This window comes from Chinchilla lanigera, unplaced genomic scaffold (assembly GCF_000276665.1).
Source record: "Chinchilla lanigera isolate Chin_1 unplaced genomic scaffold, ChiLan1.0 scaffold00007, whole genome shotgun sequence".
Classification (NCBI taxonomy): Eukaryota; Metazoa; Chordata; class Mammalia; order Rodentia; family Chinchillidae; genus Chinchilla; species Chinchilla lanigera.
In genome coordinates, this window is record NW_004955408.1 from 5,557,565 (window position 1) to 5,583,469 (window position 25,905).

The 25,905-nt window shown below is 41.3% G+C and overlaps 2 protein-coding genes across 6 annotated transcripts in view; one reads left to right on the forward strand and one right to left on the reverse strand.

Annotated features, from left to right (window-relative positions):
• The window catches only part of Ube2b (ubiquitin-conjugating enzyme E2B), a 19,527-nt gene extending 4,946 nt beyond the window's left edge, over positions 1-14,581 (forward strand). For 4 of the 5 annotated variants that reach the window (XM_005376138.2, XM_005376139.2, XM_005376140.2 and 1 more), the window contains 5 exons: positions 1,603-1,683; positions 4,727-4,752; positions 8,825-8,914; positions 11,738-11,826; positions 13,279-14,581. In XM_005376138.2, coding sequence (XP_005376195.1) covers positions 1,603-1,683; positions 4,727-4,752; positions 8,825-8,914; positions 11,738-11,826; positions 13,279-13,407 — 415 coding nt within the window. In that variant the 3' untranslated portion in view covers positions 13,408-14,581. Of the gene's footprint in view, positions 1-280; positions 303-1,602; positions 1,684-4,726; positions 4,753-8,824; positions 8,915-11,737; positions 11,827-13,278 lie in introns of those variants that run through there. The other variant, XM_005376142.2, reaches the window with a different exon arrangement.
• A 9,366-nt stretch (positions 14,582-23,947) lies between these two features.
• The window catches only part of Cdkn2aipnl (CDKN2A interacting protein N-terminal like), a 5,962-nt gene continuing 4,004 nt past the window's right edge, over positions 23,948-25,905 (reverse strand). Inside the window, exon 3 of the mRNA XM_005376150.2 lies at positions 23,948-24,220. Within this exon, the coding sequence (XP_005376207.1) occupies positions 24,209-24,220 (12 nt within the window). The 3' untranslated portion in view covers positions 23,948-24,208. The remainder of the gene's footprint in view (positions 24,221-25,905) is intronic.

The window sequence follows — 25,905 nt, forward strand, 5'->3', positions numbered from 1 at the left end:
GAGGTGGTTACCCCGGCCGGCCCCGGACCCCGCCTCTGCCCGGCTGCCAGAGGACCTTGAGAGCTGGCGCGGGGACCTGGGCCTCGGGCCGGCCGCCCCGGCTGCCAGGCCCCCTGGATGCCGTCTCTGGCCGCTGAATAAAGCCCTATCTATAGCCTCCCGGCCTGGAAGAGTGCCTCCCCTCGGAGGGCGCTAATCCGATCCGCCCCGGCGCCGCCTGTGAAGCAGGGTTTTGTTAGGAGGTGGGGCTGTGAGGAGGAAGTGACTCGCCTGCCCGCTTACCTTTTATCGAATGCTTTCAGGTGCAGAAGCCAGAGGGAAAGTTAGCATCACTGTGTTGCGTGCGTTTTTCTTTTGTCCCCCCCGCCTCCCGGGGAGACCTACCCTGATGGAGACCCCTGTGTAATAGAAAAATTAGATGTGCCGCTCAGGAAGTGACCTCTCACCTCGCCATTGTAAAGCCCTAAGTGAGGCTTTTGGAGGCCATTGTTTTGGGCCGTGACCAACTTCCCGATTGATTCATTCGTAGCCTCTTTTTAACCACTTCGGGCTAGCTATCTGGTAATAGTTACTCCAAGGCCGCTTGTCGTAGCGCCTGATGTGCTTGAGTTTGGCCAGAACACATTTTTATGTGGACTAAAATGAGTGTATACGTGTGTGTATAATGGCACTTTTATTGAGGTGGCTGGAAAATGTTCTGTTTGGTGCGAACGTCTTTCTTCTACATGAAGACAATCAATCTCAGTTCCCGTGACTGAAACTGAGATGATTTCCAGTTTATCTCCATTTTTCCTCTTTGTTCATTATTTTGCAATTCTCTGTGTCTGAGGGAAATATACGGCACCTTCCGAAGTTTTCTAAGGGTTTTTAGACTACAAAAATTTGGCTGTGACGACTTTCGGAAGCTTTGTATTGACTCCTGGTCCAAAAGGTAGATTTGGCAGTAGTGCACAGCCTGTAAAATAGAGACTTAGAAAATCCAGCTGAAGTTTCTGGTTACTTTAAAAAGCCAGGAGGATAATGTAAAACTTCTGACAAAAACTGTTTTCCTAATTGAATGTGTTTCTAGTCACTTGGTGTGTACTCTAGGGTTTTCATGCTTTCTTTTCTTATGTTGAGGTTTTAAACTTTCTTGGTTCAAGAAGGCAGTCTCTATATATATATGCCAGTTCTTGAACAGGTCATAGCTTAGGCTTGCAACTTGAAGTGAGAGGATCTCTAAGCCCTTTGGACTTACAGATACTTTGGAAGGGTATTTAATAAGTATATGTGCTTGGTGGATATATTTAAATCATGTGGTTCATGCCAGCTCACAATAACAAGGAAATAAATTCGGTGTCTCAAAGTAGATGGTACAGAGTTCATAGGCGTTCTCTTCGGCCTCCTTAGTAACCTTAGTGTTCAAGTTTAAAAATTACCACTCTGAGCCAGGTGTGGTGGCATACACCTGTGATCCCAGCACTTGGGAAGCAGGGGCAGGAGGATTGCTGTGAGTTCAAGGCCAGCCTAGGCTACATAGTGAGTTCAAGGCCAGTCTGAACTACATAGGGAGACCCTGCCTCCAAAGGAAAAAAATTGAAAATTACCACTCTGGATTTCTAGATTGCAAGAGGACCCACCTGTGGGTGTCAGTGGTGCACCATCTGAAAACAACATCATGCAGTGGAATGCAGTTATATTTGGGTGAGTTGATTTAACATGTAATAGGTGTGTGGAAGTTCTTTAAGAAAAATGAATGTAGCCAGGCATAGTGATTCATACCTGGGAGGCTGAGGCAAGAGGATTGCAAGTCCAAACTCTGTCTGGGAGCAAGACTCTGTCTCAAAATTTTAAAACGGCTGGGGATTTAGCTCAGTGCAAAGGCCCTGGTTTCAGTGCACAGTACCACCAAAAGAAAGGAGGGAAGGCATGCAGGGGTACAGCTCAGCAGTGCATTCCTGCCTGAGGGGCACAAGGTCCTGTGTTCTATTCCTGGTACCAAAAAAAAAGAGAAAGGAGATAAGGAAGGTGAATATGTAACAATTATCTAGGAGACCGAAGTGGAATTAGGATCTTAAGGACTAAAACTCAGTATAAACTAGAAGAAAAGCGGGTTTTTTTGTTTGTTTTTTTTTTCTTTTTTTTCTTTTGAAGTACTAGGGATCAAACCCAGTTCCTTGCACATGCTGGGCAAGTACTTTACCCCTGAGCTACATCCTTAGCCCAAAATACACAGTAAGAATTTGGGGGCTGGGTGTGGTGATGCATGCTTGTAATTCTAGCACTTGGGAGGCTGAGGCAGGAGGATCACAAGAGTTGGAGGCCAGCCTGGGCTACATAGTGAGTTCAAGGCCAGCTTGAATTATATACCAAGACCCTGTCTCAAATCCTCACCCCCAGAAAAGAACTTGAACAGTTGTATACAATTTATTTGTTCTGTGGGGTTATTATCTATGATTTTTTTTGTTCTTAGAGTCTGCGTATGTCTCCCAGGCTGGTCTTGAACTCATTGCTAAAGTGATCCTTACATCTTAGCCTCCCAAGTAGTAGCTAGGACTACAGGTGCATGCCAGTACACCCAGCTGTATTTTTTTGAGATGAGTGACTCACTCTGTTGCCCAGGCTGGTCTTGAACCCCTGGGTTCAAGTGGTCCTTCTCCCTCAGCCTCCTGAATAGCTGGAATTACAGACAAACGTCATTGCACCCAGTTTTTTGGTATTTTTTTTTTGTTTTGTTTTTTGGGTTTTTTTTTATTTTCTCCGGTACCAGGAACCGAACTCACGACCTTGCGCTTGCCAGGCAGGCGCTTTGCCGCTGAGCTAAATCCCCAGCCCCTGCACCCAGTTATATGTGGTTTTATAATAACTTCAGATGACTGGTAAAAGCTACTATTTGAAACTAAATGGAATTGAATAATAAAGGAGAAAAAAATTATCTTGTAGAAAATGTACTACATAGATGTTTTGTGCTTATTCTGTAAGAGCTGTAAAAAGGTTGGATCCAGAAATACAGCTTCCATCAGGGCAAGACTAAGGAAAAATGTTTCACAGCCCAGTATAAAATAACTGAATGAAACCATCTGAGAAGCAGTCTTTTATTTTTGTGGTTTTTTTGTATCATTCTGCATGATGCTGGGGGGTGAGCCCAGAGCCTTGCTCATCCTAAGGTATGCTCTCTACTGTTGAACCACATCCTCAACCCTCATATGTGCTTTGTGATTTAAAATTTTTCTTTTTTTTTTTTTTTTCTTGGATTTGGTCTGTTTCTCTTTCACTCTTAAAATTAGGGTTTTACACTAAAATGTAAACAGAAATACTGTCATAAACAAATTCTTTTAAATTGCCATGAGCCTGTAGTCTCACCACTGAGGCACAGGGATTGTATGAGGCCACTGTGAACCACAAAGCAAGACTGTCTGAAAAGACCAGAAACGAACCCAAAATCTACTCAAAAATGAGTGACTTTCAGCCTTCTAGAGTGAAATGGCTGTGTTACATTGTGTTCACGCTGTTACAATGTTTCCTTGAGTTCTTGACTATACCTTGCAAGTAATAAATTAATCTTGCTGCTTAAGAAAAAATAAATTGGGATATGGAGGCAAGAAAAAGATCTAAGCATACGAATTTGGCCTTCTTGGTGACAAAAGCTACAAATAACCAAAGAACAGCTATTGCTCAAAGGAGCACGCTTTTGTGCTTGGTTTTTGTTTTTCGTTTTTTTTTGAGATAGGGTCTTTGTCTCCATGAAGCAAGATGTTTTGGTTTGGTGTCATAATTATCTTTAGAGAGTTAAGAATGACTTGCCATCTTGCTGTTATAAAACAAAGATTATTTTTTCCCTTAAGAAAGCACATAACTGCTGGGTGTGGTGACACAAATCTGTAATCCCAGCACTCTAGGAAGCTGAGGCAGGATAGTTACAAGTTTGAGGGCAGGCTGGGTAACACAATGACTTTCTGAGACTGTCTCAAAGTAAAAAAGAAAGGAAGGACTAGGGATGTTCCTCAGTACAGAGGCCCTGGGTTTACTCTAAGACAAAAATAAATAAATATTTTTAATATTTACAACTGGGCATCATGATACACACACACCTGTAATTCTAGCTACTTGGTAGGCTGAGGCAGGAGGACTGAAGGTTCAATGTCAACCTAGGTAATTCAGTGAGACTGTCTCAGAATTTAGATTTTTTAAAAGGCTGGAAATGTAGCTCAGTGATAGAATATTTAACCTAATGTATAAGGCCCTGGGTTTGATCCCCATTACCTCAGAAAAAGGCACATATTTACAAAATGGTCAGTATTGATGAGCTGAAAGTTGGGTTTTTTCCCTTTGTTTTTCAGTTTCTGAGCCAGGGTCTCTTCATGGCATTCAGCTTGCCCTTTAACTCTATGAGCACAGGCTGACCTCGAACTCAGACCCTCCTCTCAGTCTCTCAAGTGCTGGGGTCAGAGGCATGTGCCACCACGTCCAGAGCCCTTCATTCTTTCTGTACTAAAATCAGGGACAAAGGGTTTGGTTTTGTAAAATCTCCCTGAAAAGAAAACAGAAATGAAAGTTACTCTTTATGATTCCATCTGGGAAAATCCAAGGCTAAGAGATGGTATTAAAGTATATCTTTAAAATTCCACAAATCATCAGAATGACCCCCCTTTCTCTTTCTCTGTTGGAGTCTATCATTTCCATTCTTGAAGATCAGAAAAAAGCAAAATAAAAAACTCCTTTTAATCAGAAATCTTCTTGTTTTCAGACCAGAAGGGACACCATTTGAAGATGGTAAGTCATTCTTAACTCTCTTTTCTATAGTATTTTAAGTAGGAGATTGTGAAACCAACATATCTACTTGAAGTCATTTCTGTTGTTAATAAGCCAAGTTTAAACTAAATAAAGCTTCTGAGAACTTAAGTTTGTAAGATTTCAACTTGGCCACTTCTGTTGTCAGCCTCTCTTACATGTGCTTTGATATTGCCTCTACAACTAACCGTAGATGTCAGAGTCTGTGTTGAAAATAGTTCATGTACATGTTACCTTTATTTTATTTTATTTTTGCGGTACCGGGGATCGAACTCACGACCTGGCGCTTGCCAGGCAGGCGCTTACGCCACTGAGCTATATCCCCAGCCCCTCATGTTACCTTTAGTTAGATGATAAACATACGTAGCTGCCAGTAGCTGCACATACTGTAATCATTTAATACCCATAAGCATTCTGCATGACCTTTTATATCTCAAGCTGGTATTTTCGCCAGGAGCCAGTACAAAGGGAAAGTAGTTCTAATACACATTTATATTGAGTTTATCAAATTGATTTTAACCAAGTGGTTGTATTTTCCCTAACTATACCATAAATTGAAAAAATTGAAAACCACTTTGGTGTAATTATCAACATGACTTCAGAATCAGTCCATCAAGAATAATTGTACAGAATCCTTACACAGAACTATTTGTAAGGAGATGAACTGAATGTCCGATGGGGAAATGGTCCAAATAATAATGTATCTGGACTCTGGAATATTATGTACCTGTTTAAAAAAAATAAGGTAGATCTAGACAGAAGCCTGAGTAGACCAAAGAAGTTGTACAGTGTGTATGTTGTAGCATCCCATTTTTACTAAGTACACATCTGTGTGTACATGTGTGTCTGTGTGTTAAAGGGTTATGTACCACACTGTTACCAGTGATTATTTCTAGGTGAGGATCAGAAGTTGAAGGTGACACCTGTTTTAGCTTTTTTCTGTACCAGTATATCATGAGTTCTCAGATGTCCATAAACCCTGTGGGGTCTGTGTCCCTTTCTGTGGATCCCATGTGATCCAGATTGTCTTTATACCAAGGCTTGTGTTGACATTTATGTTAAGGGTACAGTAGCAGTAATGGCTAAAATTGCACCAAGCGGTTTAGCATCTTAGAACAAATCACTGCAGTAGCACCAAACTGTAGTAATAGTCATTGTACTTTTTGCATTTTAAAAGATGTCTGTTTTATTTCTAAGTGCCTTGTTGAAATCATTAAATTCTGACCTTTTGCTATGCTGTATATCTTCTTTAATATATTCTGTATGATAAAAGGCACTTTCTTCGCCTACCAAAGTGTAACAGTTGTCTGGCAGAAAAGGCTTCTGCGGTTGAGCTGTAACTTGAGCTACTGAGTTTTTTATGGAATGCTTTTTAATTGAGAGAATGACTGAGGCTGGGGATGGAGCTCATTGTTGGTGCACTGGCCTGCCATTTGAGAGTTCCTTGGTTAGATCCCCTCTGCCTCAAAAGAAAGACTTACAGGCAGAACTGCAGTTATTCAGGTTTAAATATATGGCAGATGTATTCTCAAAAGCAGCCTAAGTGGGCCAATAGCTTAAGGAAAGGAAGTGAAGATATTTGTCACTGATAACGAAAATTTCTGATGATATCAATAGGTGGTTTTACCTATGGTGAGTTTGTTTTTTTTTTTTTGATAGTGCATAATTTGGAATATCTGTATAATTTGAATGAACTAGTATTTTCCAAATGACTAATACATGTACTACACCATCATGATAGGTGAGATATTTAGCAGCTGGGGCTGCGGGTGTACCTCAGTGGTAGAGTGCAGTATGTGCATAGAATGCTCAAGGACATGGCTTCAGTCTCCAGCACCACAAAACAACAACAAAGAAGTTTTATGCAAAGTAAAACATTCTATTTGTAACTGGTGTAAAAGTTTGCTGATAAGGTTTCATATTCTACGTTGCAACAAACCTTTAAAGATTGTGTAATATCAAAAAAAACCCAGTATCTACAGTTATCTAAAACAGTTATGAAAATACTCCTTTTATTTTTAAATTACATATTTGTCCAGGGGCGTACTACTGAAACATTGTATTGTAACAGATTGAGTGCAGAAATAGATAAGGGAATCCAGCTGTCTTCTGTTAAACTAGTCATTAAAGAGAATTATAAAAATGTAAAATGATGCTACATTTGTCACTAATTTTTTGTTAAATGTTATTGAATTAATAAATATTTCAAGGTTTTCAGAGTTACAATTTCTCATACAACAAGTACTAATAAGAATAATCAGCAATTTGCTGGAGATAGCCTGTACTGACTCAAGAGCCAACTGTTTAAATTTCAGAAAGTTTTCAAGTTCGTTATTGAAGAGCCATTATGTGAATGTTAAATGATGTCCGCCTAAAAAAGGTTTTAGGAATCAGAAAGTGATACTACTAACACGTCATCACATTCTAATTATTTTCCTACACCGTACTGTTTTTATGAGGCTCTTAAAGCTTTTTGTTTCTTGTTTTTTGGTGGTAGTGGGGACAGAACCAGGACATTCACACTCAACTACATCCTCAACCACTTTTTACTTTGAGTCTTGCTAAATTGTCTGGAGTTACCTCAAACTTGTGATCCTCCTGTGTCAGCCTGCCACAGTGGTGGGATTATAGGTGTGCAACCACACCCAGCTTCTTGAAGTTAGTTCTTTTTGGTCTTTTTGAAACAGGGTCTCACTATGCCGTATCAGGGTGGCTTTGAATTCACTTTGTAGCCCAGGCTGGCCTCAAACTCGCAGTGATCCTCCTGTGTCAGCCTCTGAGTGCTAGGATTACAGGCATGCCACCACCCTGCCTGGCTTAATGAATTAATTCTTGGTAATGGTAGAACTTAAATATGAAAGGGTCTTGAGACCAGAGGCTTAATGATAGCTCTTCCATATTTGTGTTTGCTTTAAATTTTATATAGCTATTATGTTTTGTAATTAAAAAGGTTGAAATATAAACTTTAAAAGAGCTGAGAATGTAGCTCAATGGCTGACCATCTGTTTAGCACGCATGAGGGCCTAAGTTAATCCCCAGCACCACAAATAAATAAAAGATAAATTAAAGTAAAGAAGTGTAAGTTGTATTCCAAATACATGACCAGTGAAGATGCAGTGTAAAATATTTTACCAAATTGAGCCTCTGGGTAATTAAAGTCAGAAGCTTAGAATTCAGGCTGAGGAAAGGATTTGCTTTGAGGTGCTGGAGAGTAAATCCAGAATCTATTTGTACTAGGCATATGTTCCACCACTCAGCTACATCCCCAGCCTGGAATTTTGGTGAAATAAGGAAAGAACCTTATAGAAGCTTCTGGAATCGTTCATAAAGTTTTAAGTCCATTACAAGTCCCATCTTCCACAGTATGTCTCCGAGGGGTTATACTTGGAGGTACTGGTCTAGATAATAAGCACAAAAGAAATCTAGAAAGAAAAATACAAAGCCATTTATTAGTCATTATTTCCTGGAAATAGAATTGAAACTAGAATTGAAAGTTCTTTTTATATACTGAAGAGGTTGGCTTTGTTACATAATTTTTGAAATACCTGTGTGTCTTTTGACCATTCAGTACTGATTTAAACTGACCAAAATATGTACCATATTGGCCAATAGGCAGTTATATTTTAAATGATGAAATTGGCATGGGAACCGGACTGATCTACATTAGAACTTATTCCTAATCTGAGTTTTTCGCCACGTGGTAGTCAACCCCTGTCTGAAGCCTGCGGCTTTTAAGCTGTGACAAACTATTTGTAGTTCTTCAGTTGTTTTAAATCTTGGTAGCTAGGGCTCGGATGCTTTCTAAAAATACAACAGTTAACACTCCCACCACCAGCACGTGGAAGTGCTTATTCCCCAAGTGCTTGCCTGTGCTGCCTGTTACCATCTCACATAAACAGAAGGGTATTAGTCTATGTTTTGTATGCTAAGCCAGAGTTAGCAACCAGATTTTTGTGTGGTTGTTTAGAGACTAGTATGGGATTAAGAACTGATGATGAAATTTCAAAGATGTGTCTGTTTTTGTGATAATTATTTTGTATTGTTTTCTATCTAGGTACTTTTAAACTAGTAATAGAATTTTCTGAAGAATATCCAAATAAGCCACCAACTGTTAGGTTTTTATCCAAAATGTTTCATCCAAATGGTAAGTACCAATTTATTAGGTATCACAAGGGCTGGGGGATTGTTTTCCTCTTTTAGGAAGCGTGTGTTTGTGTATTTGTGTGTGTGTCAGTGTGTGCATGTTGCTAGAGATTGAACCCAGGATTTTGTGCATGCTAGGCAAGTGTTCTGCTACTAGAGATGAGCTACATCCCTAGCCCATTTCTCTCCTTTTAGGTCTAGTCTCTCCTCAGGGTCCCCCTGTGGATGTTCCTTCCATGTCCATGTTAGCCACACTTTGTATTTGGAATCCTGTCAAGGTTTCACATTTGAGGTTCAGTAACTTCTGAGTTGAAAGCACTGTGTAGGGCCAGGGATATAGCTCAGTGGAATAAGCGCCTGCCTGGCAAGTACAAGGTAATGAGTTCGATTCCTGGTACCAAACAAAAAAAAAGAAAGAAAGTAATGTGTAACTAGGTGTAGTAGTGCATGCCTTTCATGCCAGCTACTCGGGAGGATTGCAGGTTTCAGCCCAGCCTGGGTAACTTAATAAGACCTTTATGAAAACAAAAATGGCTGAGGGATGTAGCTTAGTGTGGAGGCTCTGGTTTCAATCCCAAGTCTTGCCAAAAAACAAAAGGTATTTTTTATGAAAAAAAATGTTTTCTTTATATAAAATGAAGATCATATTTTATCAAAGTTTTTGTTGTTATTTTTGTTGTTGTTGTTAATATTCTGTGTACATATTCTTCTGGAGCATTGGTTTGTTTTTTGTACTATTGATTGAAGTCAAGGCAGAGCCACATACACTGCCCTGCCTCATTTTTAATGGCCCTCATCATTTTAGTTCTGTTACATAGATTTGCCATAATCCATTTAACCTGTGTCCAATTGTTTGTTGGTGGTTTTCAGTTGTTTCCTTTTTTACTTCAGTATTGGGGATTGAACCCAGAGCCTTAATGAATGAGCTTATACTCAGCTCTTTTAAAATTTTTGTTTTGCTTTGTTTTCTGTGGTGCTGAGGATTAAACCCAGGGCCTTGTGCGTGCAAGGCCAGAGCTCTACCACTGAGCCACATGCCCAGCCCTAGCTCTTTTTAAATTTTGAGATAGGGTCTCACTAAGTGCCAGGTTGATGTCAGACTTGCGTGCCAGAATTACAGGCATTTGCCATCAGGCCTGGCCATTGTTTACAATTTTAAACAGCACTTTGAATATTTCTCTTTAATTTAAATACTTTTTTTTTTTTGCAGTGCTCTACCACTAAAGTATCCCAACTTCTCAAACATGAAAACCAATCTTTTCAGATACCTTGATTACTCTTTAGCAATGTTTTTGTTTGTATTTATTTTTTGGTACCAGGAATCGAATTTACAACCTCATGCTTGCCAGGCAGGTGCTGTGCCACTGAGCTAAATCCTCAGCCCCAGATCTCCTTAAATTTTGACAGGGTTTTTGTTTGTTTGTTTTTTTGTCTATTTGCGACAGGGTCTCACCATGCAGTTCAGGCTGGTCTTGAACTCACTTTGTAGTCCAGGCTGGCGTCGAACTCGCAATGATTCTCCTGCCTCAGCCTCCTGAGTGCTGGGATTATAGGCATGCGCCACCATGCCTGGCACATTTTGATGATTAATCTCACAAATGTTTTGTGATTTATATATACTTCAAATGAAAATATTCAGATAATCTTTTGCCAAAGTATAGAATTACTGAATATAGTTTAAAACTTGTTTTCTTTTTTAAGATAGTATACTATTTTTGGTGACTATACCAGAAATGGTTATATGAATGTTTGTTTATAAGCAGCAGAGTCTTGTGTAGCTCATGCTGGTCTCAAACTCACAATCAACCTGACTTAGCCTCCAAATACTTTTGTGAGCTGGGGATGGAACCTAGGGCTTTGTGCTGCCAGGCAAGCACTCTTAGCACTGAACCACACTCCAGCCCCAGATGTACCATCATGCATTTTGCTAGTCCCATCATTTTTGGACTACAAGGGAGTTCCACATTTTTGACTATCATTGTGGACACCGTATAAATAAATCTTTGTGCCAGTTCATGATTCTCTAGGAGTAGACTCAATTATTTCTTTAGGACTATTTCTGGAGTGGACTCAATATTTCAGTAAATAAGTTTCTCAGGAGCTTTATTTAAGACTGTAGAAGTACGTGTGTGTGCGTGCATGTGCACACGTTAGACATTGAACCCAGGGCCTCGCATCTGTTGAGCAGGTGTTCCACCGCAGTCTGCGCTCCTACCCTTAAAATACGGAATTTCAACAGATTGCTTTGTGGTGTATGTCCAGAAAAAAAAACAAACCAACCTTTTCTTGATGATGATAAAATGCAAAATCAGAGACTTGCTTCAGTTCCAAAGACAGATTTTCCTGAGCCAAAAGGATTTAATGGAAGGTATGGTGGTTTACACCTATAATCCCAGCACTGTGGGCTGAGGCAGGAGGATCTCAAGTTTGAGCCCCATATGCATAATTTAGCAGTTTAGTGAAACCCTGTCTAAAAATAAAAAAGGGCTGGGAATGTAACTCAGTGTAAAGCCTTTGGGTTCATTCCCCAGTACTACAAAAAAAGCAGAGCAAAGAGTTCAGTTATTTCCTAATAGCTAAAATTTATGACTGGAGCCAGACATGGTGATGCATGTCTGTAATCCCAGCACTTTTGGGAGGCTGAGGCAGGAGAATTGTGAGTTTGAGACCTCCCCAGATAACTTAGCCAAACTGTTTCAAAAACAAAACAAAAAAGCCCCAACAACTTCTGACTAGGCCAAGCATTCAGTTTATATTAAAGATGTTTCTTAACTGTTAGGTATGACAAAGTTAACATGTAACAAATTTAGTGTTGTCTTTACAGTGTATGCTGATGGTAGCATATGTTTAGATATCCTTCAGAATCGATGGAGTCCAACATATGATGTATCTTCTATCTTAACATCAATTCAGGTAAGTGTGTTAGGGTATATCACAGTTTTTTAGGATTCTGTGGGATACATTGAACTTCTTTGGGACCAGTCTACAGACCAAGTAAGCAAGCCAGTAAGCTTGTTTTCTAGCACCCAAGTGGCCAATGGCAAACAAAGCTTAAACAAGATTATGGTTTTCAGCTGGCTGGTTTGCTTTTATGTTGCTTAACCAAATGAGATCAGTACTCAGTCTGTTTTCTGATTCTGTATGAATTACATGTTCTCGCAGTTCAAGCTTACACCCATGTAGCCTAGCCAAGGGTTGTGGAGAAATTCTTCAGGAAAAGTAAAGATCATTGCTTGGAAAATCAAAGGAACCTCAGGAAACTGCTAAGTACAGAGAAGCATTGAATATACTTTCTCATCCAAGCATTTCTATTTTTAAATAAACACAATATAACTATTTGTCAGAGCAGTTTGGGAGAATATTTCAGTGTTGACCATAACAGTGTTGGAGGGATGCATTTTGGTTTCTGACCTTCTGTTTTAAAAGGTTTTTTTCTATTAGACTTCATTAATTCTGGTCATCTTACAATCTTCCTATTTTTTTTTCTTACTGCTAAATGTATGTTGTGTTTATCAAGGGAAACAAGATTCACCCCCAACTTACTGTCAGATATTTGCAAAGTAACCACAAAAATAAGAGTTTTAAGGCTGGGGATGAGGCTCAGTGGTAGGAACACTTGCCTAGCATGCATGAGGCCCTAGGAGATATAAATAAATTTTAAAAATGGTTTACCTGTGGAATTTTTGTTTTGTTTTGCTTTATTTTGTTTGAGATGGTCTTGCTATATAGCTCATTCTGGCCTTGAATTCACTGTGTAGTCCAGAATGGCCTGAACTCTCATGGCAGTCCTGCCTGAACCTCCTGAGTTCTGGGATTACAAGCATGCACCACCATGCCTGGCTATCAAAAAATACTGGTTACTAAGGTGCTTATGGGTAAATCTTAACTGAAGTAAGTTATTTTCTAGTTAGTGAGAAAGTGTCAGTATGCTAAAGAGAATATTTTTTTGTTGTTGTTGTTTGGGAGGGTTCTGGGGATTCAAACCGGGGCCTTCACACTGAGCTGTTACATCCTCAGACTTTTTTTTTTTTTTTTTTTTTGGTGGGACAGCGTCTCAGTAATTCACTAGATTGCCCAGGCTAGGATTGAACTTGCCATCTTCCTGCCCAAGGAGGCAGAGTGTACCTCTCAGAGTAATACTCTTTTCTGATATAAGACAAGTGAGAATTACTTCTTTAGAAGCCTTAAGTTCTTTGGCAGCAGGAAAGCTCTTAGCCATTTCAGAAAGTGTTCAGACCTAAAAGTAGATGTCATACAAACCTCTGAAGTAATTTCTGTTGTGTATGATTTTCTCTATGCTCCATATCTGAGTGCTGTGGATAAAAAGAGTAATTGCAAATCTGTTTTTCCTTCTCTTCTTTTTAGTCTCTGCTGGATGAACCGAATCCAAACAGTCCAGCCAATAGCCAGGCAGCACAGCTTTATCAGGAAAACAAGCGAGAATATGAGAAGAGAGTTTCGGCCATTGTGGAACAAAGCTGGAATGATTCATAATAGACAACTGGTCTGTTCATCTTTCTCTTCATCGTTGTGTATAATTTACCTCCCAGTAGAAAGGCTAACAAATTTTAAGTGCCACAGGTTTTAAGGATTCTGCAAAAAAAAAGAAAAAAAAAATCCTTCATTTAGAACTACAAAAGCTTGTGTATCTTGATTAATGTACTTTTTATTGCATGGTGTGAACTAAGTTATTGCTGCATAAATTTGTAATATATCCTGTTTGTATTTTTTTCCAAGTGTATAATGTTGGTGTGGAGTTTTCATGACAGAATATACACATTTTGTAAATCTGTACTTTTTTCAAATATTGAATGCCTTATTTTTGAATTCTTTAGATTTTTAAATTGGAGAAAAGCACTTAAAAGTTTTTTATATATGAATATTACATGTAAAGCTGTTAAAATACATAACTTCAGTGCAAGAGACTTTGTCACTTATTTCCTTATCTGTGTAGAAGGGGTTAATAAGTCTCTAGCTCTCCATCAATTGATAGTTTCAGTTTCAATTTCAGAAGAACTTGTTTCTATTTTATCAAGAAAGTCTTCAAATTTGATTCTAAATACCAATTATAACCTCCAGCTTTATTTGAATGTACCTCTCTTAGTTTCAGTTGAGTAATTGTAGACATAACTGGTTTGATTCTGTCCAACTCTGTACTTTGGCCACTTGTGAAGTTTTTTCGTGCATTACTGTTGAACTGTACCTTCTGCAGTTTCACACTGGGACCTCTACCATGAGCAGAGAACTGATGCAACTTATTCTGCTGATTGGTAGCATTTTAAGAGGCTTCTGATAAATGAAGAAGGTAAAACCATAAACGTTTACCAAAAATTCATGCCCCAGTATTAGCAAAGAATTGGTTGCATTGGTTTGAGTAAGGCAGATATTTGGAAGGAATCTTGGTGTAATTTAAATATTTGAAAACTACCTTTTAATGCAATTGCATATCTGTTTATTCTGAGAAAATGTTTTAACACCAGGGCCTGCTGAGTTTCTTTCTCTTGTGGAGATTTTTTTTTTTTAATCTCCTTAAGTTGTATAAGTTGTATTGCATCTTAGTTTACTGGATAAATTTCAAACACAGTATTGTAGAAAGCTAATACAAGCTATCTTATGCCTTCAAATAGTATAGAAAATGGAAAATATATAAGTAAATTCTGTTGAACCACCTGTGTAGTTTTTCTAGTGGTTAAAGTAGCTATTTCAGTATCCAAGGGTTTCTTGTCATCCATATCAGTCTCGTAGAAATAAGCTAACGGTGCTTGTTTGTTAAAAGATTGGGGTATGGATGGCAGCAGTATCCTCAGCTTGTGTTCCTTACACACTGGAATGGAAAGTGCTGACATTTCCCTCTAAATTATTGCTTGACAGATACAGGGATATGTGGTCTTGGGGAACTTTGGGTACAAATGGGAATTCACTCACTGGAATCATGGCCAAAGCCAGAAGGTGCTCAATTCGGAAGTACTTCAGGGTCATGTTAAAGGGGTGATGCTTCTGTAGTACAGGTCTAAAAGTACAGAAAGGTGCTCCAGTGACTCCTGAATCAAATAAGTAGTCACTGTGAGGGTCCCAACCTTGCTTCCTTAAATGCTGTCTGGATAGAGCTTCCACACTCATTTTTATCCATTTCTTGTCTTGCGCAGTGTAAAGCTGGACTGTTTCGAGTACTAACAGTTGTAAGAGTTACATCTCGTAGAGAGTTCAGTGCGCTGACTCCTTAGGTCAGCACCTACAAGAATCTCAGGCTTTGCTGGGCATGGGGACACATTTGTCATCACAGCACTTGGGAGGCTGAGGCAGGAGGATTGTTGTGAGTTCAAGGGCAGCCTAAAACTACACAACAAGACCCTATCTCAACACCCATCCCCCCACCCCCTTAAAAAAATATATGTCCACATGTATACCTTTTGGAAAAATGGTTAGGAAGGATCCATCTCTTAGTAATTCTTATTTTTTTCCTTCCGCCTTGGAACAAATTTCTGTTTCTTTGGTTCAGTACCAGGTGTAAAGCTTCAATTCATAAAGTTATGTCATACAGAAAATGTTTATTTTTACACTTCAGGTAAATTTGATAAATGTATGGCAAGAAGCTAAACTAAGATATTTAGGTAAAAATTTAATATGGCTGGATTTATGTTAAAAGTTTAATGGATCTGTGACAAAATTTCATAGTAACAATACTTCTAGACTAGAATAATGTGCACAAGGCACTATTTTAAGCACTTTAAAATTACTCTATTTCATACAGTTTATAAGGATAGGTTCTGTTACATTACAGGTGAGAAAATTGGGTTCAGAGGTAAAGTGATTTGCTCAAGGGCAACCAGCTGAGTGGTACAGCTGGGTTTGAACCTAGTCTGCTCTTTTAACCATTAACTGTTCACTCCTTTAAGAGATATTAAAGCATTGAATTTACTTTTGATATTCTACTTAAACTTAAATATTCATCCCAATTTATGGAAATGTTTCAGTTGCTGTAGATTTGAACAGTTGTATCTACCCAGTTGAAAAGCCCACCCTTTGCTTTTCCAAAGATGAACAAATCAGGTCTGGATATAGGAATACCTTTCAATCTCTGATAAAAAGAACTGTGACTTAAAATAAACCACATTTCCCCCTTCTTTGAAATACCCTTGAGTCTGTAGGAGTGCCCTACACTCCTCAAACCCAGCCACCCCAACCAAATCAGTTCCATTAATAGGAATACCTTTTAGAACTGATGGGGGCTGGGGATTTAGCTCAGCGGCAAAAACGCCTGCCTGGCAAGCTCAAGGTTGTGAGTTCAGTTCCCGGTACCGGAGAAAAACCAAAAAAAAAAAAAAAAAAAAAACTACTTAGAACTGATGTAAATTCTTATATAGGTGGAAAGTAGTTGCGGAAAAAAAGCTATTAGAGGTAAATGAAATAGCTGGGTGTAGTGGCACACATCTGTACTCGCAGACTTGGGAGGATCTGGGAATACAGATGCTGAGAAAGGAGGATCACTGCATTCAAGGGCAGCCTAGACTACAGGGTGAGACCTTTTATACTTTTGTGTGTGTGTGTGTGTGTGTGTGTGTGTGTGTGTGTGTGTTTTTTCTGGTACCTGGAAATGAATTCATGACCTTGCACTTGCCAGGCAGGCGCTGTGCCACTGAGCTAAATCCCCAGCCCCTACAGGGTGGGACCTTGTCTCAAAATTTTAAAAAGTAAAAACCAAAGAATTGATGTAAGGCTGCTGCTTCTCTTAAACCCTGAGGATGAAGTTGCCTTCCTCCCTCCCCACTTTCAAACAAGAGCCTTTGCCAAGTCCACAGGACCACAGTCCACCAGCTCAGGTGGACAGCAGCACTCCTGAAGAAAAGGACATCAAGGTTTGCAGCTCTTTGGCGGGCCCTGTGTAAAATCATTGTAGAGAACATTTGGAAAGGTTATGGTGCTAAGAAGTACAAACAAGGATCCAGAAGCTGTTTACCTACTACCTCAGCCCAAATCTGAGGGCTAATTTCCTCTTCCTGTAGAAAAAGATAGCTTTGTTTGGCTCAATAACCATACCAGGTATAGACTCCGGAGGACTCAGAGGTTTCAGCTTGTATCACCAGCTTTCACGACAGGCTGGAAAGAATACCTCCAAAGAAAAGTGAAATTGTGAACCTTGCCACGCTGTGTCGCAGTGGGCTTTAGTTAGGGAGCGTTCCCACATGGGCATAGAATGCTGTGGTTGCCGGTGGACACTCGCTGTAACATCAGCTGCAAGGTTGCCATCACTGAGAACAATCCCAGCAGTAGGTGCCAGGGCGGTGTTTGAGCCAGCAAGATGAGCAAGGGCAGCAGCGCTGAAGCCATAGTCTGTGACAGAATTCTCCCCTCCCTGGCTTTTGTTAGCATACATCAGTTTGGTTTTTTGTTTGTTTTTGACGGGCTGGGTCTTCTTTGGGACACAGCAGCTTGCGAACAAGCCACAGTCAGCATTAGAGATCAGGTCATAAGATCAACAATACAAATCCAGTCAACTTGCAGGACGTGCTTTTTCGGATAACTTGTGCCTGTGCAGGCCTGGGCAGGAGGCCTAGGAGACAACAGAGGACCTTTGGGGTCCAGGCCAAGTCCTATGGGGACAGTAAATAGCTGTTCTTGGGCTTGGTTTGTTATAAAAGTGGGAAACAGCCATAAAAAAATAATCTGGTAAGTACAAAAGATAGTACGAGTCAGTTTTACCCCGAGATGTTGGAAACAGCTGGTTGAAGGAAACTCATACTAGTTGGCTAGTGTTCAGACTTTCCTGCCAGAGTGATGAGGAATCTAGTTTTATAGGACAATGGGACAGGCCTACCCTGTAGCACTGGAGCAAGGCCATACTCACAGTACAAGCCCCAGCCCCCAGATCCAAAGATACAGGGGATCTCAGAAGCCCAGATGAGCTAGTGGGTGCCGAGTTGTATATTAGATCCTACTCCCCAGGTTAAAAAGACCCGCCCTCTTGCAGCCCTGAGGACAGAGCTTGGTTGTGTGTGTGTGTGTGTGTATGTGTGTACATCGTAGTTGAAGTTTTCCTGTCTTCCCAGCTTGGCCTCAAGGGGACAGGCAGGCATGAAGCAGTGAGAGCCCACTGAGTGCCAGCACTGTCACAGGCCGAGGATCTTCATAGAACCCTTCGGTGAGCACGAGGCCGCTCACTTTGCAGATGCCTACCTTGAAGTAAAGCAGTGCCTTGGTACTCACGGTCATTTGGTCCCAGGAGGTAAACCGAGCACCAAAGATGACAAGTATCAAATTGTTTCAGCTGAAAAGGGTAGCAAGTCGCAGGGCAATCAAAACCAAGGTCTAGCCGGGCATGGTGGCACACACCAGTAATCCCAGCACTCGGGGGCTGAGACAGGAGGATTGCTGCAAGTTTGGGGCCAGCCTGGGCTACATAGTTTGTTCAAGGTCAGCCTGAACTACAGTGAGACCCTGTCTCAAAAAACAAACTCCCAAGGTCTAGCTTGCCTGTTAGCACCACCCAGCGAGTACTGGGACAACTTTCACAGGGAAATGTGATGAGTACCCATTTGATGAGCTTCCAAGTACCAAGATACAAGGGTAACTCAGCAGGAAGGGAACGTGTACCAGCTCACACACACGGGCCAGGTCACTGTCCTGAGTGAGGAAATGATCAAAGGGAAAGCAAAATGCATCCTTGAGAGAGGAGGTTTTTGTGTGTTTTTCTTCGTATGGTCCTGGGGGGTTGAACCCAGGGCCTCCCACATAATAACTAAGTGTTCTACCACTGGGCTGCATCTCCAACCATTTTCATTTTTTTATTGAGAAGAGGTCTGGCTAAGTCGCCCAGAACGGTTTCAAACTTGCAATCTTTCTGACTTAGCCTCCTGAGAGGATAGTGTAAGAGGTGTGTGCCATGACACCTAACAAACATTTGTTTATTTAGCAGGAGTAGGGATTAAACCCAGGGCGTTAGCACTGAACTACATTCCCAGCCTTTTTTTTTTTTTTTTTTTTAATTTTTTTGGTCCTTTTGAAACAGAGTCTCACTATGCAATTCAGACTGGCCTTGAACTATGTAGTCTAGGCTGGCCTCCAGCTTGGAATGATCCTCCTGCCTCAGTCTCCTAAGTGCTGGAATTATAGGTGTGCACCACGCCTGGACTTTTTTTTTTTAATTGGGTCTTGCTAAATTGCCTACTCTGGGCTCAAACTTACAAGTGATCTTCCTGCCCCAACCTCCCAGAGTGCCAGGATTACAGGTATGTACACACTAGCTTTCAGGATGAGATTTTGTTGCCAAATTTGGGAGGTCTGTTTTTGGAGACAGAGTCCTGCTATACAATTCAGGCAGAACTTGAACTGTGTAGCCCAAGCCTGCCTTGAACTTGCAGGGTCCTTCTGCCTCACACTACCAAGTACTGGGATTACAGATATGTGCCACCATGTCTAATGCCAGCTTTCATGTGAAGCCAAAGTTTCAGCCGCTAGGCCCACTCAGCTCAGGTTGACCTCTCTTCTGTTCATTGCCCCTTCATTAAACCAGGGAAGGTTGATGACCAGTCTTGCCCCAACAGTGACTTCTGCAAGGCAAATGAGGTCAAAGTCATACTCAAAGATGATTTTTGGGTTGACTCACCTGTAGGCTCAGAAAGAAGAGACCTGGGCTAGGATCAGTTGGATTGTGTTCTAACAAGGCATCCCTGTCTGACAATACTTTCAAGGACAAAACCTCTGGCTCACATACTCCGGTCTAGGTGAAAACTCAAATCTCAAGGGAGCCCAGTCTCATTTTTGGTTCCTATTCTTTGAAAGTGTTGAGTTGATGATATTTTTACATTCTCAGCTTAGCTGGACCCAAGTATGTGTATGTCTAAGCAAGAATTCCAGGGGCTGGGGATTTAGCTCAGCGGCAAAAGCGCCTGCCTGGCAAGCGCAAGGTCGTGAGTTCGGTTCCCGGTACCGGAGAAAAACCAAACCCTCCCCCCCCAAAAAAAAAAAAAAAAAAAAAGAATTCCAGCTACCTCTGTCATTGACAGAACACATGCGAGGGACCCTGACCTACTGCTGACATGGGGACAACCTTCCAGACCAAAGGAGTCCTAACCTAGACCCTGGAGTCCCACCCTGCAGAACAGCAGTGAGCTCTAAGAAACTGTTGCCTGGCTGGCTTGTCCTCCCACACACAAAGGGCAGAGATTTTTCCTTGGTGTGTACTCAGCATTTGTTGAATGAAGCAGTTTCCATATAACTAAAAGCTTGGTCAAGTCCTCAAACTCTTGCCTGTGACAATCTATGCTTACTCGTACTCCTACAAAGAGGTGTCACTAGGCCAGTCAGAGATGAGCACATGTGATCAGGTGCCATGGCACACAGGCCTCAGACACCAGAAGTTGACAGCATCCTTCCAGACCTAGGGGTGCAGAGCAGACTCTGGAGCTGAGGAAGTGGCTAACACAGGTTACCTGCTATTTGGGGCGGCGGGGGACAGAGATCTCATCTTAGATGGGAAAACATGCATTTTACTGTATCTCAAATTGTGGACACAACTGGTGATCAACTTGTAATACCCAGTTGAATGGAACGAACATGGTGTTGGGTATGGGAGGCCTATCTGAAGCCTGTTGCCAACAAAAGAACTAGAGAAAAAGAGAAGCTGTTAGGGAGGCGTTGGTTCTCTTGGAGGACCTTGTTATGCTGGCTTTCCTGATATGAATGCAGCTATGCTTGGGACCTTACTGTCGCTGAAAATGGCTATGGTTCACTTATTTTTTAAAAATTTTTTTAGGGTAAGTAGGAAAATTTATTGGAGAATAGGAATGGGGAATGAGAATAGCTCTTGAGACAGGAGGGGTCCCGAATGAATGGGTTACCTATGGTTCACTTTTGGGGAGCTCTGGTCCATTCTTTGAGCATCGCTTGATAGCTGTTCAGTGTCTGGGAGAAGCATGTCATGCTGGCTTTCCTGATACAGACTCGGCTGTGCTCATCACTGGAACTTGGGACCTCGTCACTGAGCATGGCTGTGGTACCTTTCGGGGGAGCTCTGGTTCTTACTTTGAGCATTGCTTTCTGGCCCCAGTGCAGATCCCTCAGCCTGCTAGGACAGATCGTTCATCCCACTGGCACAGACTTTCTAGATTCCACCACTGACCTTTGGGCCTTCCCAGTGCAGATCTGTGAAACAGGCCTGCACGAGACATTGTGGCCTCCAGTTGGACTTGGGGACATTCAGCTGGACTCATGCAGGACACTGCCTTGGGATCCAGGCCTTCAGCTGGATTCTTGGTCTTTAGTGTATAGACAGATTTCCTGCACTCTCTTTGTACATGACTTTGGTGACTATTATAAAATAATCTTATAAACTATGTGTCCTATATTGTTTGCGCTTGTAAACCCTGACTACAACACAAATACCAGAGGATGGGCCTCCCAGGGCCCACAGATAGGTAAGCAGCTGGTCCAAATGAACTCTGGCGAAGTTCAGAGGAATTCATTACTCTGGTAAGGTACTTTACTCTGATGAGGCAAAGGTGGGCCACAGATGCTAAGGGATATTTCAGAAAGCAATTTTCTGGGTGTTGGGTAACATGAAAACACATCACTGTTAACTGAGCTTACCCAAGCACGTACTTGCTTCTCACAAGTCCTGCAAAGATCCTCTCCTAGTCAGCACGCAAAGGCTTGCTGCTAACTGGGAAGGCCCAAGGCTAGTCTCAGGCTGCTTTCGGGTAAATGAGGCTGGAAGGACAGAATCAAGTGTATTTCTTCGGGTAATTTGCCTATAGGCAGGGAAATGGACTTCATGTGATCTCACTGTTCTCATCCCCAATCTTGGGAAGAACTGTACATACGAAGGCCAGTATCTTGCTTTTGTGTGTGGTACGAGCACTTGTGTCAAGGCTTACTAAAAGGCTACTTTGCCAGGTGTGGTGGCATGCACCTGTAGTTGCAGTACATTCAGGAGGCTGAAGCAGGAGGAATGCTGTGAGTTCGAGGCCAGGCTAGCCTCCATAGTGAGATCACAGTTAGCCTGAGCTACATGTTAAAGACTGTCTTAAAAAGAATTTTTTAAAGGCTATTTTTCTTACCTCACAAGGAATGCTGCAACACAAACATTTAATTTCTTTGCTACTTTTCTGGAAATACATGAGGAGTAAAATTCTACAGTACTAGCTAATTTTATAGGTGGGGTAGTAACAGTTGTAAAAGAAAGAAGGAAAACTACGCAGTTTAAGCTGAAGAAACAATGGGGAAAATGTGTTAGAAAATTTAATCAGAAAACTTCAGAGAAATCTTCAAAAGTAAATTGAAGGATGGGGCTAGGGTGTAGCTCAGTGGTACAACACTTACCTAGCGCACACACGGCCCTGGGTTCAATCCTCCAGCACTGCAAAAATAACCAAACTGAAGGAGATTGGGGGAGGGATGATTTCAACAATTTAAACTTTCTTAATGCAACAGAAAAGCTGTGATTTTATTGGAATTTAAACAGAGAAAATAAAATCCATGAGAAACTTATGGAAATACTTTCAAAGCGAATAATCACACTGTTGCTCTCCATTTTGTAATCTAATTAAGGCCTCGCATACTTGCACAAGGAATCATAATGGAAGAAAAACTAGGCTGTATTTGAGGACAAGAGGCTGTCACTGATCACTGCGCTTGGCTGTCTTACCCCTTGCCATGCCTTCCTGTGGTAGGAACTTCTACATTTCCATTGTTCCAGGTAAGGCTTAGGCAGAGGGAAGCAGCTTGCCCATGGATGGAGAGAGCCCGATTCACTCACTGTACACCAGCAGCCACTAGGGAGAGTGGAACTAAAGCTACAGAGAGGTGGCCCATACAGGGTGTGCTAGCCAGCCTTCATCTCGAGCCCGAGCTGTGCCACTTTGCGGCCCCAGCCAGCTCTGCTTCCTTTCTCACAGATGTTGTACTCCATGCACTGGCCAACAGACTAAGATGGCAGAATCCAGATTTTTTTGCCACTAGTGCCTGCCACTGGTGAGTGAATCCTGCTGGGATGGACCAGGAAACGGCTGCCCCACAAATGAAGCTCCTCTCCTGCTATTTAGCTCAAGGGTATGTGCTCAGTGGTGGGGACAACATGAAAAGAACAAGAAAGAGGCAAGAAACTAAAAAAGAACATACATACCAAAATCTTAGAGCAAAACAGGATGGCACTGCGTTATTTCTTGAGAGGCTGTGCATAAGGCCGTTCCTAGAAGAGCCCAGCTCAGATGCCCCCCAAAAAGAGGCCATGGGTTTTACTCAGTAGCCTGAGACGTGGTGAACCTACAAATCAACTGACAACCTATCAATGGGTTTCACTTGTTTCTTTGCTTTTTGTCTGTGATGGTGGGAATGGAACTCAGCACTGGAGCATGAATGCTCTACCACTGAGTCACACTCCAGCCTTCACTGGAGACACCCAGATTTTTTGTAGGCTGCCTCTTCCTATGAGCCAGCTCATGATTACCTCAGGCCTATGATGTGATTCTCATTTTCTACAAAAAGATAAATATACTGGCAACCCATCTGGGACCTTTCCTGTCTCTCAGGAGCTATTCTTGTTCCTTATTCCTTTTCCCAATAAATTTTCCTACTCTTAAAAAAAGGAAAAAAAAAAAAGTGTATATATATATATATATATACATGGCAGTGAGATAAAGGTATAAACTGCAGGTAGCACTAAGGAAATAAAGGATTTGGTTTGTTGCAGTGGGGAAAAAAAGGCCAAGAAACAGAATCACACTTAAAGTTATGGGGTTTTTTTGGTTTTTTTTGTTTTTTTTTTAAGTTTTGTTGCTGAAAAATACGAACTATCAAATTAACTGCCAAAAAAAAAAAAAATTTCACTACCTGCCATTATTACATCAACATTTTTTAAAAAGGGCATTTTGTTTTGGTTTTTTTTGACAGGGTCTCACTATGTAGTTCAAGCTGCCTTGAACTCACTTTAGTGGCTCAGGCTGGCCTCAAACGCACAGGAATCTTCCAGCCTCAGCCTCTCAAATGCTGGGATTATAGGGGTGTGCCACCACACCTGGCTAAAAAAAGAGCATTTAAACAAGGTTTGGCTTGCACAATGTTGATGAATCATCTCAGAATGCAGGATTTATGAATACATGAACACCCATGCGTACTTTCACAGTGACAGCTACTGGAAGGGTGAAGACTTTTAAAAAGCCAATCCAGACAGACTCCTCTTCATGCCACCCGCCTCGTCATGTTGGTTAGAGCAGGGCCTTTAAGAGCTGCTGCAGTCAGTGTCACATCCATCCCAGCCTCCTTTCTGAACCTGTTGCTGATGAGGAAAATGTGGTGAATCTTAGCTTTGATGCTGGGGAAAAAGAAAAGAAAAGGTTAGGTAGCCATGAAGTCCAGGAACCAATTCATCTTCATAAAGGTACAGCAATGATGTTTTATGTTGAGCACTACCCAGATGATAAGTCTACTCAGAAATTATTAATATTTCACCATGTCCAAAAATTCAGCAAGACACTGACCACACCATCCATTTGGACGCCACAACCTAAAGTTCTCATCACTTGCATGATCTATAAACGCTCACAATTTAAGCAATAACGGAAATCCTTAAAATGCAGCTTTTCCTGGTGTGCTCTGCAGTGAAAGGCTCTAAAAGCAGAATCACACAAACACTTATTGTTCTAAATTAACAGCAGTCTGATTCAGGTAGTAATTCACAACATTTCACACTGAGTCAGGGTATTTAGGAGATGTGAAGGTTATGTATTTCTGGAGTTCACACTATTAAAAACTGTAAAAGCATGTCTTCAAATAGTGGTGAACTGAAGCAGATAGATTCTTTTTGGGTACTCTCTAGCACCTTTGATAAATTTAAACGGCTTTGGACAACTTTTTAAGCAGGGTGTGAAGAATCGCTTTGGCTGTCACCTTGTATACCAATGGATTTCCTTAACATTTAGCAGTATGAATGAATCAACCTGAGAGTCTTTTTAGTAATCAGAGTTCAAGGTTTGACCTACTTCCTAGCAAACCAAGTCAATGATTTTGAGAGGAAAAAACAAACACAGCATGGTGGCACAAGCCTGTAACCCTAGTACTCTGGGAGGCTGAGGCAGGAAGATTGCAAACTTGAGCCCAGTCTGGGCAACTTAGCAACTGGAGATCCTGTTTCAGAATAAAAAAGGCCTGGAAATGTAGCTCAGCCTGAAGGACCTAAGTTCAATCCCTAGTACTATAAAAGAAAAAGAGACAAATGAAAAAACAAAATGCAAAAGCAAAATATAAGAAGCCTTTCTCCTTTTGGGGGAACTGGGTCTCTTCATTCATTTTCCAAGAGGAAAAGTCCCCTAGCCATCTCAAATTTCTACTAAGACACCCCAGACTACAGCAGCACAACTGTTCTACCTGGTCTTGCCTGCTACAAGTACAGTCTCCCCCAAACTGCTGGTAGGGGGTTTGCCTATCTTGGGCACCAGACAAGACAGGCCTGTGGAGCCAGAGGTAGCTTGATTTCTAGAACATTAAAGAAAAAAGACAAGTAGCTTCACAGAGTATATATTTATCTTAGGATGTAAGACATTCTCTAATTGAAAGTCTGAAAGGCTGCTTTTTTCCCCCTAAATATTCACCAACAGCTATCACCTTAGAAACTGGCTGCGATCACCAAAGCGTTACCTCAGCACTTGCCAAGACTGGGCACAAAAGAGAACCTCTTTAGATATGGGCACACTTTTCACTTTTCTTTGCAGTTCACCTATTGTCTTTTCATAGTATCATTTTTCCTCTTGGGATAAGTATGTTCTCAGGAAATTTTTTTTTTTTGAACTGGGAATCGAACTCATGACCTCGAGCTTGCCAGGCAAGCACTTGCGCCACTGAGCTACATCCCTGGCCCCCCAAAATATCTCCGATTTTTCAGTTCTTTTTTGTGTGTCTTTTTTTCCCAGTACCTGGGATCGAACTCACGACTTTGCGCTTGCCGGGCAGGCACTGTACTGCCTGAGCTAAATCCCCAGCACCCTACCCCCCCACACCCCC